The 16725-nt window shown below is 48.1% G+C and overlaps 1 protein-coding gene across 9 annotated transcripts in view; it reads left to right on the forward strand.

The window, feature by feature from the left end:
* LOC119975498 (SPHK1 interactor, AKAP domain containing) overlaps positions 1 to 16725 on the forward strand; it is a 545083-nt gene that overhangs the window by 523518 nt on the left and 4840 nt on the right. For 8 of the 9 annotated variants that reach the window (XM_038815238.1, XM_038815239.1, XM_038815243.1 and 5 more), the window contains 3 exons: positions 5656 to 5742; positions 10210 to 10262; positions 10359 to 10543. In XM_038815238.1, the coding sequence (XP_038671166.1) occupies positions 5656 to 5742; positions 10210 to 10262; positions 10359 to 10543 (325 nt within the window). The remainder of the gene's footprint in view (positions 1 to 5655; positions 5743 to 10209; positions 10263 to 10358; positions 10544 to 16725) is intronic. The other variant, XM_038815241.1, reaches the window with a different exon arrangement.

Here is a 16725-nt window from a genome sequence, read left to right on the forward strand (position 1 = left end):
TGAGGGCGCGATTCTCCCGAGTCACGAAAACTCAGGAAGCTGGCGTCAAAAACGGGCGCATTTGAGAATTGCGCCCTGAGGATCCCGCAGGCGGAGAATCCAGCCCTCAGTCCCTCTGTTGGCTTCTACTTTTCATCAGAGTGGTGCAAGTCCATCGACTGGGGTGCTTCTGCAGAAACAGTCACACTGGGTCCCTCTTCTGGTACTGATGCTTCTACCTCCTCTGTTTTAGTCGAAACAATACTCTCGCCTGGCACAGGCTGATTGGAAATTCTCCTTCTCAGGTAGCCAACATCACTTCCAGCTGGCAACAACAATGAACCAGGCTGTAACACTGGCTGCTGGGATGACTCTTGTCCATGCAGATAGTCCACATGTTTGCTCAAAATCCTACCTGTACACACACTCCGTGAGATAACGGTCCCAGTTTGGCCACAACAATTCCTGGAACCCGGCTTGGGTCACTCCCAAAATTTCTCACATAAACTGGGTCATCTATTTTAAACAATCTTGCATCTTTGGTTGAATTATTGTTCCTCTCTTGGTTGCACTGTCTTGCCCCTACCCTCCCTGCTAAATTTGGGAATAGCAGGCTTAAACATCGACCCATCAATAGTCATGCTGGAGATATTCCTGTGGTCAAGCCCAGGGTGGTCCTGTGTGCAAAGAGGAACTAAGTTATTATTTCCAAAGATGCAGCTGATTGTTCCTTTAAGCCAGCCTTGAATGTCTGGACTGCCCACTCAGCCAGTCCATTGGATGAGGGATGATACGGTGCGGTTCTGATGTGCTTTATCCGAATGGAAGACATAAAACTTTGAAATTCGGTGCTTGTAAAGGCCGTTCTGTTATCTTATTCTGGTATTTCAGGTACACCATGGAGCGTGAAGCTTGCAAAGCTTCTCAACTGTGGCATGTGCAGCTGTGGACCTCATCTCAAATAGTTCCAGCTATTTAGAGTCGGCGTCAACCAATAGTAGAAACATCTTTCCCAAAAATGGTCCTACATAATCTATATGTGGATTCGCACCCATGGCCGACCTGGCCAATCCCAAGGGTGCAAAGGAGGGGCTCTAGCTGGTAACTTCTTCTGTAACTGGCACAGATCACAGTGCTTCACTAATCTTTCAATATTGGCATCGATGCCTGGCCACCAAACATAGCTTCAGGCAAGAACCTTCATTTTTGACACGCCAGATGGGCACTAGGCAACTCTGCAAGGAAGAATCCCCCCCCCCCCCCCCCACCCACCCCCTGGGGCAAGCGGACGATTACTCTCGCTCCCCATAGGATAATGCCTCACAACTTAGCTAATTTTTCCTGATATTTCATAGAATTTCATAGAATTTACAGTGCAGAAGGAGGCCATTCGGCCCATCGTGTCTGCACCGGCTCTTGGAAAGAGCACCCTACCCAAGGTTAACACCTCCACCCTATCCCCATAACCCAGTAACCCCACCCAACACTAGGGGCAATTTTGGACACTAAGGGCAATTTATCATGGTCAAGCCACCTAACCTGCACATCTTTGGACTGTGGGAGGAAACGGGAGCACCCGGAGGAAACCCACGCACACACGGGGAGGATGTGCAGACTCCGCACAGACAGTGACCCAAGCCGGAATCGAACCTGGCACCCTGGAGCTGTGAAGTGATTGTGCTATCCACAATGCTACCGTGCAGCATGGCATCAGGTCTTTGAAAAACATCTCATTCTGCCAACTGACTAATAGTTTGTGTCTTATCTTTGACAACAGCGGGTCTCTGCTGCTCCAAAATTCTATTTGCTGTGCTGATACCGGCAAAGTGTCTACGATATTCCTTACCATTTCTTGTGATTCTGGCTTAGGGGGGTGGAGGTGTACTCTTACGCAGTGGAAGGCAATTAAGGATGTCAGCATTGGCTATTTGTGTGTCTGGTTGGTGTTCAGCTGACCATGCTGAGAATACTTTTGCCTTGAAGTCAATAGGTCATGGGTTCAAGTCCCACTCGAGACTTGAGCAGATATTCTAGACTGACACTCAGTATAATACTGAGGCAGTGCTGCATTCATTAGGGTGCTGTCTTTTGGATGCAATGTTAAACTGGCATCCCATCCACCCTCTCAGTTGGACATCCCTCGTCACTTTTTGACAAAGAACAGTAAGTTCCCTCTGTGACCTAGCGAATGTTTGACAATTAAAGAACAGTTAAAACAGATTACCTGGTCATTAACTTTGGTATCTGTCTGTCTCAGGAGATGATGTGCAGGGTATATGCCACTTCAGTAATGAACATTGCTGTGGCTGCAGAGACTGAGTTGTGAGTAAGTCTCTTCCGCAGTTTACACAGATGAATAGTGTCAGTGCGAAGTCGACTGATATTTTTATCTTCTGGTGTGCTATCTTTTCAGCCACCTGGTCATTTCCTCTGACCTCTGATTTTTAAACGCCTTTTCTGACTGCTTGTCTCCCAGCACTTTGGTCAGTAATGAGGACTTCCCATGATTCAACTCCAATCCCGGTCAACTTGAAGTCTTACTTGCAGACATCTATACATTGCAGACATGGGTGACCTGTTAGCACGCTTGCATTGAGCAAGTCTTTGAAGATAAAACCATCATCCTTTTGGCTTATGTGGCCCAGCCAATGGAGTCACCACTGTGATCCCTGCACACTGATGTACCTCCATATTCAACACCCTGACGTACCAGAAGATACCCATCATTCATCTGAAGCAGCAGAGGTGGAAATTGTTCAGCAGCTTTTCTTGACTTGCATGGATTGCCCATGCCTCACTAATGGAGTGCACTGAGAAGACAAGTTTTGTACTCATGGAGGTTTTTATTTTCAGTTAGTTTGCATGACAGCTACGGTCGTAGCTATACTGCTGCTGGTTGTTGGTAATTGTTGAGCTAAGATATGCAAAACTGTCGACAACCACTAGAGTGAGGTTGTCAATGTTGATGGAAGATGGAGTCTCAATGTCCTGGCCTCATAACTTTTGGTCTTCCTGATGCCGATTGTCAGTCCAAGCTCCTTGCAGGCCCAGGAGAGCTGATCCACAAACTGTTGAAGTGAACTTCGGTATGGGATGCCAGTGCAGCGTCATCAGCAAACAGCAATTCATGAACTAGGACATTTCATACTTTGGTCATTTGGCCAAGTTGAACAGCTAGCTCTGGCATACAGGTAGACATCTCATTCAAGTTGCAGAAAGTGTTGAATAGCAACATGGAGAAATATATATCAAAGGTCATTATCAAATTGCTGCTTGTGGGACCTTGTGCAAAAAATTGTGTGTTTCAAAAGTGCTTATTTGGCTATGATGTCCTAAAGGTGCTATGTAGCTGCAGGTTCTTTCCATCCTAAAATGTCAATCGGGGTTGTATATACATCATAGAACTGCACTTTGCATATTCAAAGAGGTCGGCAGCCTCCCAGCAGTAGAGTGGTGTCAAAGTGGTATTAATGGGGCACTTTATCACCCAGTTAATGCAAATTTCAGTAAGTTTAATTCAGCCCTAACATATGTTGTTTCTCTTCTAGTGATGCACGGTAGCATTGCGGATAGCGCAATTGCTTCACAGCTCCAGGGTCCCAGGTTCGATTCCGGCTTGGGTCACTGTCTGTGCGGAGTCTGCACATTCTCCCCGTGTGTGCGTGGGTTTCCTCCGGGTGCTCCGGTTTCCTCCCACAGTCCAAAGATATGTAGGTTAGGTGGATTGGCCATGATAAATTGCCCTTAGTGTCCAAAATTGCCCTTAGTGTTGGGTGGGGTTACTGGGTTATGGGGATAGGGTGGAGGTGTTGACCTTGGGTAGGGTGCTCTTTCCAGGAACCGGTGCAGACACGATGGGCCGAATGGCCTCCTTCCGCGCTGTAAATTCAATGAAAACAGACTTGCATCTGTTCCCATAGTGAGGTTTTCCTGGGACAGGTCACTCGGCCTGTCGCCAGAGGCTTATAGTTTGAGGGGCGCCACTCCATATCGAGCTTGGCTGACCAGGAGTCTCTCCTACTCTTACCAGCTGCCATTGGTGTGTTGGGAGGATTTGCAGGTTGATACTCAACCTGTTTAACCACGTTATGAATGCACCTTCCTTGGTCATTATGTCCTGGTGTGGGACTCAAACCACCTTCTGGCTTCACCTTCAAAGCTTCTGGCTCAGAGGCAGGGACACCACCCACTGCGCCACAAGCCCTTCCTGTCATATGTAGACCAGTGTTATCTAGTAGACTCTGTGTCACTACGCGTGTAATGTGGATTTGGAGCTATGGGCTGTTGGTGGAAACTGCAATGGTTTATCAAATCGTATTACACTGAATAGACAGAAGGTAAAAATAGTTTGTTTTCAAATCTTTGTCTCATGGCATATTTAATCATTGAGTTAGCAAATCAATTTAAATAGAAATGGAAAACACTGACTGCAGTTTCTACACTAATGTAATTAAATTCTGAGTTTGCTATTAAATTTGGCTGTGTTTAGGGAGCTCAGCTTTATGAAGTAGATGAATGCAGAATGCTTCAAAACCTTGGGTCAGCATATTATTTACTCTTCATGGGAGTTGGCTTGGTTCCTTATAATTTTATATAGTTGCATAATTGAATGGTTTAATTTATCAGTGTGGCTATACAACAGAAGTAAACCAGGACTGATCCATTAAAACTACATAAAATAGGAATGACTGGGAATTGATTTAGTCCATTGGGATGCTCTGCACTAATTGTGTATTGATAAAATGTGATGCCATATAATGAAAGTAGATGGAAAGGCAGTTAATTCAATGTGGTTCAACAACAACCTGCATTGATATTGCTTCTTTAATTTAGCAAAATATCATAATGCTTTCATTACAATGATATGAATAGAAAATGATTGGAACCATTGGGATTGTAGAAAATCAATGAGTAATAGGGCTGCATTCTCCCGAAAGGAGACTATGTCCCCATGCCGGCATAAAAACGGTGGAGATTTACTCCCAAAATTCCTTGAAAATGTTAGACGAATTCATAGCCCTGCAGGTGGCTAACAGGGACCCGGAGTAAATCTCGCAGCGTTTGCTGCAGGTACGCGCCCCTGCACTTCTGAGTCAGAGGCTGCGCATGTCAGCAACCTCCAGCGGCCGCAGCCGTGCACAATGATGGACTCAGACTGCGGAGCCATACCGAAGAAAGAGACCCCCCCCCACGATCGGCCGCGCCCCCGAGCCTCAACCCCCGCATATTTAATCCCTTTACCACTTATATGGCCCCCCCGGTCTCCGATGCGCCGGACTAAGCGGACCGAGTCCCCAGCTGCCACGCGAGCATCCCGACCGGTGATAGGTGGTTAGTTCCATGCCGTCGGAAACTCAGCTGGCTGGGAGTGGAGGTTTGATGAGCGGGCTTCTGGCAATGGGCCCTCAATGGCACAGAGTACTCCATGGTGACACCGATTTTCAGTGCCCGTGGTATCGCCAAACCGGCGCCGGGCCCAATTACGGAATCAAACTGGATTCTCCGCCCCAGGGCCGGCCGCGATTATGGCGTCGGGCTGTGGAGAATCCAGCCCATAGTTTTTTCCCCCCCATTGTTATGGGACCATTCTTCCCACTAATTATCCATTCGTTTGAAAGGTATTTTTAATTGTAGAGAATTATTCCTGTTTAATTTTAAACTCTTTGTTTTTGTTAGCAATGGCAACAGCAGCACTTCAAGTAGTCTTGGCTTAGTGGATCTGGATGCCTATCAGGAAAGCCTTTCATCACGTGCTTTACCCAGGTTTGAAACCATAAATCACCTTCCAAAACAAAAAGGATGAAAATTAGTCTTTAGCACTTCAGCACTTGTGAGTTTGAGCTCATTATCCCAGCTGGCATGCTATATGAAAGACAAATCATTAAAATTTGATGGTTCAATTGGTGTCAAAAAACCTCATGCTATTAGTCAGTGTTGAGTTTTGTCCTGACGAGCATTATTTTCTCATTCGAATGCCACTACAAACAGGTTAACTAGTTGCTCATCTCATTGCTGTTTTTGAGGTGTTGATGATACAGCATAGCCGATGCCTATGCCCGCATAGCAAGGCTGACCCTAATTGATTGCGCTAAATGCTTTAAGATAATTGCGTGATAAAGTAAAAACTAATGAGAATGGAATGGAAACCTCTAGAAAATGGGATGCACTGGCCTCCATTTTTGCAGTGCTGAACAACTTCACAAAATATTACTCGATATTGTAAAGGGACAAAGTATTGCAGATGGAATATTAGATGCAAGTCGAACAACGGTAAGCAGCACATTATCAGAAAGAAGCCAGTGAATGGTCAGTGCATACCATCTGGTGCATTAGAACCAAATGAAAATATGATTTTTTTAAAATAAATCTATTTAGAATATATTTTTGTAAATGGTGAGAGTAGGTCAGATTTTCAACCTGCTGCCTTCAGTAATATCATTAGTGAACGAGTGATCGAGAAAAATTAGGTCCAGTTCTGCTGGTCCTTTGAGAATTTTTATTCAATTCTTAAAAATTCAGCACCGCTAAGTATGCCCATGAGGCAGTTGGATTATCATTAAAAACCTTAATGGTTCAATCAAGTCACTTAGGGAGGAACATCTGCCATCCGTACCTTTTCTGGCCTAGATATAGTCAAGTTACACATCAACCCGGTTGACTGTTGACTGCCCAGTAGCCTTGCAAGATATTCAGTTCTGTTATGCCACTAATTAAGGGGAAGGGCCACCAGCACTCTCGCGGCAATTAAGCATGGCCAAGAAATGCTAATCCTGACACAAACAGACACATTTTGAAAATGAATGAAAATGAGCCAGACGGCTGGTTTCTGTGCTGTAATGACTATATCCCGGATTTCAGAAGTCGGGGTGACTCAGGAAACCTTTGAAAATGGCAGATGGGGGTCACATGATGTGAGCACGGGAGCAGCTGCATTTTTGCAATCTCCGGTTCTGCTCATCTTTTAATCCGTATTTTATCTTTGTGCGCATTTCTTTTTTGTCTTTTCTTGGTGCATATGGCTTGTACTTTGTCCCGAGAATCGTTGGCTGCTTTTCTACATGAAATATCAGCCACAGGGATCAGGCAGGGGAGGCGCGGTAGCACAGTGGGGGGCATAGTAGGACAGTGGTTAGCACAGTTGATTCACAGCTCCAGGGTCCCAGGTTTGATTCCCGACTTGGATCACTGTCTGTGTGGAGTCTGCACGCTCTCCCCGTGTCTACGTGGGTTTCCGCCGGGTGCTCCGGTTTCCTCCCACAGTCCAAACATGTGCAGGTTAGGTGGTTTGACCATGCTAAATTGCCCCTAAGTTTAAAAGAAAAGGTTAGTAGGGTAACGGCGATAAAGTAAGGGTGTGGGCTTAAGTAGGACACTCTTTCCAAGGGCCGGTGCAGATTCGATGGACCGAGTGGCCTCCTTCTGCACTGTAAATTCTATAATGGAACTGAGAATGATTAAATCCGCGCTTGTTCGCGGCAGCTGGAAGGAGTCAGGGTGGGGCCCTGCCTTTAGTGGCAAAGTTGCTTTTGAGTTGGCTCCCGACCTGACGGTGCAGTTAACATCGATGGATGATGGCTGCTATTGAAGAGACTGATGTTGTCAATTTTTTCTTTTTTACAGGAAAATTGCTAATGTGCGTGAAATGGCTTGCAGCATTGCTTCTGCTGATTTAATGAGTTCATATCATGAATGTTGAATTCGGGATTTGTACATTCTATGCAAGGGGAGCGATCCGACGGCCATGCTGCGCATGAAAAGCAGCTAAGGTGGCATGTGGCGCAGTGGTTAGCACTGTGACTGTGGCGCTGAGGACCCGGGTTCGATCCCGGCTCTGGGTCACTGTCCATGAGGAGTTTGCACATTCTCCCCATACCTGCGTGGGTTTCACCCCCATAACCCAAAGATGCTCAGGTTATGTGGATTGGCTACACTAAATTGTCCCTTAATTGGGAAAAAAATAATTGGGTACTCGAAATTTATTTTAAAAATTAAAAAAAAAGAAAAGCAGCTCGCCATGGCACAGCGTGGCCAATAGAATCTGGGAGACACTACTCCCGGGATCTACCCGGCTCGCAACACCTTTCGAGATCTAAAGTGATCTCACAAGATGTTGCGATTTGAATCCTGCCCATTGTGGGCTAGATCACGCTTTAGCAAATGCTGAGTTACCCGAGGTGTTGGATCAATCTCCTTCGCATTGGAGACCTCGGGCGAGTGCCATTTCAGTACTAGTCTCCAACAATGGGAACCATGTGGAACAGCACTCATGGAGATCTCCCAGGGGATCGGAGGCCCCCAGGTGCATGCCTTTTGGGCAGGGTGGTACCCTGGAACTGCTGATGCCACCTGGCCATCTTTGCACTGCCAGCCTGCAACCTGGCAGCGCCAGCCTGGCACCCTCCCAATGCCACCTGGATTCCAGCCTGGAAGTGCCAAGGTGTCCAGGTGGTACTGGCAGGGGCACTGCCAATGTATCAAGCTGCCATTTGTTTGTACGCTGGTGATCGGGCCAGAGGTGCCCTGTGTAGGTGTTGGGGGTTGAAGGGTGCGAGAGGGGCGGGGGCACTCCCATAGTGCGTTGGGGCATGAGGGGTGGGGATCACATCGGGGGCGGGCTTAGAGTTCTCTCGCTACACTGAGGAATTCTGGCAAGCGGAGGCTCCTCAGAGCACAAAACAGGGCTATGTGAGACCTCAATCGCACGCACCCCGCTAAGGCTCCTTATCTAACGCGGGTGCCATTTTATAGCCATGTGTTTCTCGGTGCTGAGAGTGCCAGGAAGCGCGTGGCTAAGTGCACTTGCTATGGAACTTTGTTCCCTTTCAGTTGAATCACACCCTAAATGTGCAAAAGGAAAGTGAGTAGAGCTGAAACGGGGTGGGGGTTGGAAAGTTGGGGTTGGAAGGGTTCGTTTGTCCTCGTTATGATTGAGGAAGGCTCCCCCACTCCCAAGTTGGAGCTCAAAATTTTGGAGTTTTAACATTTTTTAAAAATGTTGTTTTTAATCCTTTTTGGGCCCAGGCAGGCTGCATGTTATCCTGATGCAGATTGGGGTCATCTGACTCTTCCTTTGGGTCAAGTTAGTTTTTCTCCTGATATGGGTCTCCCTCTTTGGCTGTTTTACCCGGTGGGTGGAGTCCAGTAACTCGGGTCTTTATTTTTCTCCCTTTCCTCTTTTCGTGATACTCCATGGGAGACCCAGGGTGCGAGGTTTGAGGTACTGTGTAACCAGCCCTCGCTTTGTAGCATTGTAGTCACCTGATGGTTGTCTGTTCTGCCCTGGGCCATGATAGGTGTTGGATTGTGTTGTGAGTTATCAACGTAATGTGTTACCCCCCGAACATTGGGGCTCTCTTGTTGTTTTGTTCCTCTGTTGTTTTTCTTTGAAGTGATGGGTACGATGTAACTCTGGGCTGTTGACGGTAGCCTGTTTCGGTGCAGACGGGTCTTGTGTCCGTGGAGGGAACGTGTTTGTAATGGTTCCTGTGATGTGCTGTACCTGCTTTACATTGACCTTTTTCTCTTTCTCCTTGTTTTGCTGCTGTAAATATTAGAACATTTCAGTAAAAATGTATCTTTGGGGGGAAAAAAGGCAGATGGGCCCAATTCCAGGATTCCCACCCCTCTTCTGGATATCTGCCAGCTTAGGGTCAGGATACACGTAGCCTGCCCTCACACAGCACTCCCACTCTTGCTGGCTTGAATGCGGGATTGGGAATTTTAAATCCCCCCAGCAATTTTAGTGGAATCGGGTCTCTCCTCAGGGAAGGCATGAGCTGCAGCTGCTCCTTTCATTGGCTGACTTCGGAATACAAATGAAATATTTGTTCTCTCAGTTTTAGTCATTAGACATTGTATCGACAAGTTAGATATAGGACAGCATGGTGGTGCAGTGGTTAGCACTGCTGCCTCACGGTGCCGAGGACCCGGGTTTGATCCCAGCCCCGGTTCACCGCCCGTGTGGAGTTTGCACATTCTCCCCGTGTCTGCATGGGTCTTGCCCTCACAACCCAAAAAGATGTGGAGGGTAGGTGGATTGGCTGCACTAAATTTCCCCTCAGTTGAAAAAAAAATTAGGTACTCTAAATCTATTTTTAAAAGATTGCTAAGTTAAATATGTCTTCTACTGCACGAATTTGTTATGATTCAAACACTCAAAGTCCAATGTTTCTATCACTTTAAATGACAACGAGGAATGTGTTGTAATTAAACATTACTTTTTTTCACTAGTGAAATCGTAAGTGAGAAAGAAACAGTGAAAAATACCCAAGAGCATTTGGATGGTAAGATAATACTTGTGTTGGATAATAGAATAACTTTCTAACTGAGAAATATTCTATGTGTGCCTGTGCATGTGCATTCTCTTTTTTCTTTTTCAGATCAAACATTTCCATTATCAATGGGCACAGTCAGCCGCCATCCGGACTTCCTCGTGCTGAACTTTGACCTGAACCCTGAGGGCGTTGACTCTGAATTGAGAGCAATTTTGCAATGGATAGCAGCTTCTGAACTTGGTTTTCCAGTGATTTACTTCAGAAAGTCCCAGGAAAAGAAGATTCAAAAGGTAGATTCCATTTCCGTAAAGCAATCGCTTACTCTACTTGTTATATTTGTCTGTTCCTCAAATGTGTGCTGCGCCATCTAACATTTTCAGGGCAGGAGACTAACTGGCAAATTCCTGGCAGCTGTGCTTTACGTCCAGCTATCAATAGCTGGGTAATTGTGGCATGTGTTCCTTTTGACCTCAGGTGTCTATTTCATTCCCTGCAGGACAGATAAATGGACTCCGAATATTCGGTGTAATTAACAGAATCAGACCCAGAATCTACAACTAAGCATAACAATCAAATAAAATGAAAATGAATCGCCAAACATAAACTGAAGAGCACCTACATTAAAATAATAATAAATGCAAGACAATAGAACAAGGTGATTTTGGAGAAATAAAATCCCATATTAGTGGACAAAGGACAACAAATTCCATTGCGTGGGTGTCTTCCAGTCCTCCAGTTTTCTCCCACAGTCCAAAGATGTACAGGTTAGGTGGATTGGCCATGCTAAATTTCCCCTTGGTGGCCAAAGGTTAGGTGGGGTTTTGGGGCTAGGACGGGGGGTGTGGCCCTCAGTGGGGCGCTCTTTCGGTGGGTCGGTGCAGGCTCGATGATCAGATGGCCTCCTTCTGCACTGTAGGTATTCTATGATTCAATCTGTGATATAATGACCATGCCTTTACAGAAAGGTTGCTTGTTATAGTGTGGGCTATAAACTGGGGACTAGTAGCAGTACGTTTCACTGTTGTGAGTTTTTTGAGCAGGGTGTGATAGGACATAAAAGTCACCTAGGAAATGGTCACCTCATATACAGGTGCTTCTCTCCGATATTCATTTGAGGGCAGGTCCTGTGACTTTGGGATAGATTTTCAAATCTCTGTCCAGTCATAATACTGGTGTGAATCGATCGCCTAGTGTAAAGTTGGGCTGAGTTTTATTTCAAACATGGAGTGGCAGAGAGAGTCAGCACCACCTCCACTTCAGTCAGAGGTTAGGCACTGGGCGTCTCTGTATACTTGCCCACAGATACCAACTTGAACCTTGAGATTCCTTAGCGCTTGCTTCCCTGCCTCCTTCCCCAAAGGAGGAGAATGGGTGATTCGCCTTTGGAACTTTTCGATCTGAATTTCTCTCTCTGTTTTCTGATTCGCTGCATTAAAATTTACATTTTTACAATTCCCCCCTCCCTCTACTTCTGTGCTCCCAGCAAGCCAATCAAATCTACTCCTCATTGTCCACCGATACCTCGAACCCTCACTGTCTCCGATATCCAGAGTGATCACCGTCTCCAATACCCAGAATTCTCACTGTCTCCAATACCCAGAATCCTCACTGTCTCCAATATCCAGAATCCTCACTGTCTCTGATACCCAGAATCCTCACTGTCTCCAATACCCAGAAACCTCACTGTCTCCGATACCCATAATGCTCGATCAATGACTCCAGAAGCGAGATTAGACAACAATTGTAGGCTTTATTGGACTAGATGTTTCCCCCAGAAGCGTAGGTACAGAATGCAGCAGCTGGGGGATACAGGCTCTTATACTCCGCCATACTGGGCGGAACCAGCAGGCAGGCTTCACCAATGATCTTGCTGTCTGATGTACCATCAATTGAACGCGAGGCGAGTTGCTGTACAAAAGTATGGCTTTAATCAGCTAGATGTTAGCCCGGCGGTCGACTACAGTAAATGGACGACCGCCGGGAGTACTGGGTATTTATACCCCACCCTGGAGGCGGGGTTAACTCAGCCTCTCGACCAATCGGGGAGCCGTCACATGACTGGTCTCAACCAATCGGCCGAGAGGCACATGACCGACCAGGGCCAATGGTAAGCCGGTGTTCTGCACCAATGACAGGCAGCTATGTTAATCATACCACCACACTGTCTCAGGTACCTCCCACACCAATGGTCTTACAGCATCAACCTCGGTACCGTAATACCCCTAATACCGACTACCACATTGACTTCCTGGTAAAAAAAGAGTCCAGTGGGGGTGGTTGTCTCCCGTTATACAGTGGTAGAGATTGAGGTTGTGGTGGTACCTGGTATACATTAGTACAGTGTTTTGCCTCGTTACATGTCGCAACTATTTACAGTATGAATTTATATTCATGTGTCAAAATGAAGCAATTAGTCGATCGGGAGCCCTGGTCGTCCTCTGCGATCGTCGCAGTTTCGGCGGTGATGCAGGCGCCGGCTCGGGGAGCGTGGCTTCGGCTTCTTCGGTAGCTTCATCACCCCTAGATGGGGCCAGTGGGAGGACCAATCCACCTGGGAAGGCGGCAGCTGTGGGGTGCGCCGGTGGGAGGGAGGATGGTGTTGGTGGAGGGGATGTGGGTGGAGATCCAGTGGGTGGCAGGTCCCGTAGGGAGACCGTATCCAGTCGGCCGTCGGGGGTACGCCACGTGGGCGTATTGAGGGTTAGGGTGAAGGAGGTGGACCCTCTTGACCAATGGGTCCGACTTGTGCGCCCGCACGTGTTTGCGGAGCAGGATGTGCCCAGGAGCTGCCAGCCAGGTTGGGAGCGAGGTCCCGGAGGAGGACTTCCTAGGGAAGACAAGGAGACATTCATGAGGTCTTTCGTTTGTCGTGTTACACAGCAGTGATCGGATGGAGTGGAGAGCATCAGGAAGGACTTCCTGCCAGCGGGAGACTGGGAGATTCCTGGACCATAGGGCCAGTAGGACGGTCTTCCAAACCGTTCCGTTCTCCCTCTCTACCTGTCCGTTTCCCCGGGGGTTGTAACTGGTCGTCCTGCTCGAGGGAATGCCCTTGCTGAGCAGGAATTGATGCAGTTTGTCGCTCATAAAAGAGGACCCCCTATCGCTGTGTATATAGGCGGGGAAACCGAACAGTGTAAAGATACTGTGGAAGGCTTTTATGACGGTGGCTGCGGTCATGTCGGGGCAGGGGATGGCGAATGGGAACCGGGAGTACTCGTCAATCACGTTCAGGAAATACGTGTTGCGGTCGGTGGACGGGAGGGGCCCTTTGAAGTCCATTCTGGGACGTTCAAAGGGACGGGAAGCCTTTATCAGGTGCGCTTTCTCTGGCCTGTAGAAGTGCGACTTGCACTCCGTGCAGATTTGGCAGTTCCTGGTGGCGGTCCTGACCTCCTCGATGGAGTAGGGCAGGTTGCGGGTTTTAATGAAATGGAAGAATCGAGTGACCCCCAGGTGGTAGAGGTCCCTGTGGAGGGTGCGGAGTCGGTCCACTTGTGCATTGGCACATGTGCCGTGGGATAGGGCATCAGGAGGCTCATTTAGCTTCCCGGGACGATACAAGATCTCATAGTTGTAGGTGGAGAGCTCGATCCTCCACCGTAAGATCTTATTGTTCTTTACCTTGTCCCGCTGTGCATTATCGAACATGAAAGCAACCGACCGTTGGTCAGTGAGGACAGTGAATCTCCTGCCGGCCAGGTAATGCCTCCAGTGCCGCACAGCTTCTACTATGGCTTGGGCCTCCTTTTCAACGGAGGAATGGCGGATTTCTGAAGCGTGGAGGGTGCGTGAGAAGAAGGCCACAGGTCTGCCCGCTTGGTTGAGGGTGGCCGCCAGAGCCAAATCGGACGCGTCGCTCTCGACTTGGTAGGGAAGGGATTCATTGATTGCGTGCATCGTGGCCTTTGCAATGTCCACTTTGACGCGGCTGAAGGCCTGACGGGCCTCTGCTGACAGGGGAAAAACCGTGGTTTGAATTAGTGGGCGGGCCTTGTCCGCATAGTTGGGGACCCACTGGGCATAATATGAGAAAAATCCTAGGCAGCGTTTCAGGGCCTTGGAGCAGTGGGGGAGGGGAAACTCCATGAGGGGGTGCAAGTGTTCGGGATCTGGGCCTAAACGCCATCATGCACGACGTAACTGAGGATGGCTAGACGGTCGGTGCTGAACACGCATTTGTCCTTGTTGTAGGTTAGATTAAGGATTTTTGGGGTATGGAGGAATTTTTGGAGGTTGGTGTCGTGGTGCTGCTGGTCGTGGCCACAGATGGTGACATTATCAAGGTACGGAAACGTGGCCCGCAAACTGTACCGGTCAACCATTCGGTCTATCTCCCGTTGGAAGACCGAGACTCCATTTGTGACACCGAAGGGAACCCTTTGGAAGTGGTAGAGCCGCCCATCTGCTTCGAATGCAGTGTATTTGCGGTCGCTAGGGCGGATGGGGAGCTGATGGTAGGCGGACTTGAGATCCACTGTGGAAAAGACCTTGTATTGTGCAATGTGATTGACCAACTCAAATATACGGGGGAGAGGGTACGCGTAGAGCTGTGTATACCTGTTGATGGTCTGACTATAATCGATGACCATCCTGTGCTTTTCCCCGGTCTTTACAACCACGACTTGAGCTCTCCAGGGGTTGTTGCTAGCCTCGATAATACCTTCCTTCAGTAACCGCTGGACTTCCGACCTAATGAAGGTCCGGTCCTGGGCACTGCACCGTTTGCTCCTGGTGGCGACTGGTTTGCAATCCGGGGTGAGGTTCGCAAAAAGAGCAGGCGGAACAACCTTGAGGGTCGCGAGGCGGCAGACAGTAAGGGGGGGTATAGGAATTTAAAAGTTAAACTCTGGAGGTTACATTGGAAGTCTAACCCTAGGAGCTTGGCAGCGCAGAGGTGAGGGAGGACGTCGAGCCGGAATTTTTTTAATTCCCTTCCCTGGACCGTGAGGTTCGCTACGCAGAACCCTTTGATCTCTACAGAGTGAGACCCGGAGACCAGGGAGATTCTTCGGTTGACTGGGTGGATGGTAAGAGAACGGCGCCGTACCATGTTGGGGTGTATGAAGCTCTCTGTGTTCCCGGAGTCGATCAGGCAGGATGTTTCGCGCCCGTTGATGAGCACAGTCGTCGTTGCGGTCGAGAGCGTTCGGAGCCAAGACTGGTCCGGGGTCACCGAGGCGAGTCGTGGTAAAAGTTGGAGATTTTCCTCGGGCGATATGTGGTCATCCGAATCGGGATCCTGAGACTCCAGCCAAAATGGCGGGGCCCACTGGTCGCACATGGCTGGGGGTGTGCAAGATGGTGGCGTTCATCCGTTGCACGTGGTCCCTGGAGAACAAGATGGCTGCACCCGGGGCCCGCACGTGGCTCGGTAAAAGGAAGATGGCGGCGCACGCTGGCCGCGTGTGGCTCGTGGAAAGAGTTGTGGTGGCGGCCCCGGTTCGCTCCCGACTATCTCTGTCTCTGATACCCAGAATCCTCACTGTCTCCATTACCCAGAGTCCTCACTGTCTCCTATACCCAGAGCCCACACTGTCTCTGATACCCAGAATCCTCACCGTCTCCGATACCCAGAGCCCTCACTGTCTCCGATACCCATAATCCTCACTGTCTCCAATACCCAGAATCCTCACTGTCTCTGATACCCGGAGCCCTCACTGTCTCCGATACCAAGAATCCTCACTGTCTCCGATACCCAGAGCCCTCACTGTCTCCAATACCCAGAGCCCTCACTGTCTCCAATACCCAGAATCCTCACTGTCTCCAATACCCAGTGCCCTCACTGTCTCCAATACCCAGAATCCTCACTGTCTCCAATACCCAGAATCCTCACTGTCTCCGATACCCAAAGCCCTCACTGTCTCCGATACCCGGAGCCTGTAATGATATGTATATGTGTATATAACCAGGAGTTAATTATAACATCTAACTGTAACACTACCACTAGAGGGCACCACTAGGTCCCAGTATAAGTATCAGCTCCTGGAGGATCTTGGTCTCTTTTCAACCCAGGAGTGTTTAGTAAGCAGTAGTGTCTGATTGATAGCTCTCAGTATAGTTAGTATTTATACTTGTGAATCAGTTAATTCAATCATATTTAATTACTTGATATCTAGAGATAGTTCTATAGAGTGTTGAACTCAGATATAATGAATTGTTACTTTAATAAATTAGTTTGCTTTAAGTTGAAGACTTATGGTTTCTTCAGTCAGTCACACAGTCAGACCATCTGCATCAATAGCAACTAGTGATGATGCATATTACTAGACCCAGTAATATAACAGAGCCCTCACTGTCTCCGATACCCAAAGCCCTCAAATGCAAGTTAATTAACATTAGCAACACAGATTTAGTCAGGGATAAGACTGTTTAACGTGTGAGAGGGCTCGTTTCAAACCTCAGAAGGATATGGATTGGTGGAATGGTCAGACAAGTGGCAGATGAAATTTAATGCACAAAAGTATGAGGA

This window comes from Scyliorhinus canicula, chromosome 13, assembly GCF_902713615.1.
Source record: "Scyliorhinus canicula chromosome 13, sScyCan1.1, whole genome shotgun sequence".
In the NCBI taxonomy this organism is placed as follows: domain Eukaryota; kingdom Metazoa; phylum Chordata; class Chondrichthyes; order Carcharhiniformes; family Scyliorhinidae; genus Scyliorhinus; species Scyliorhinus canicula.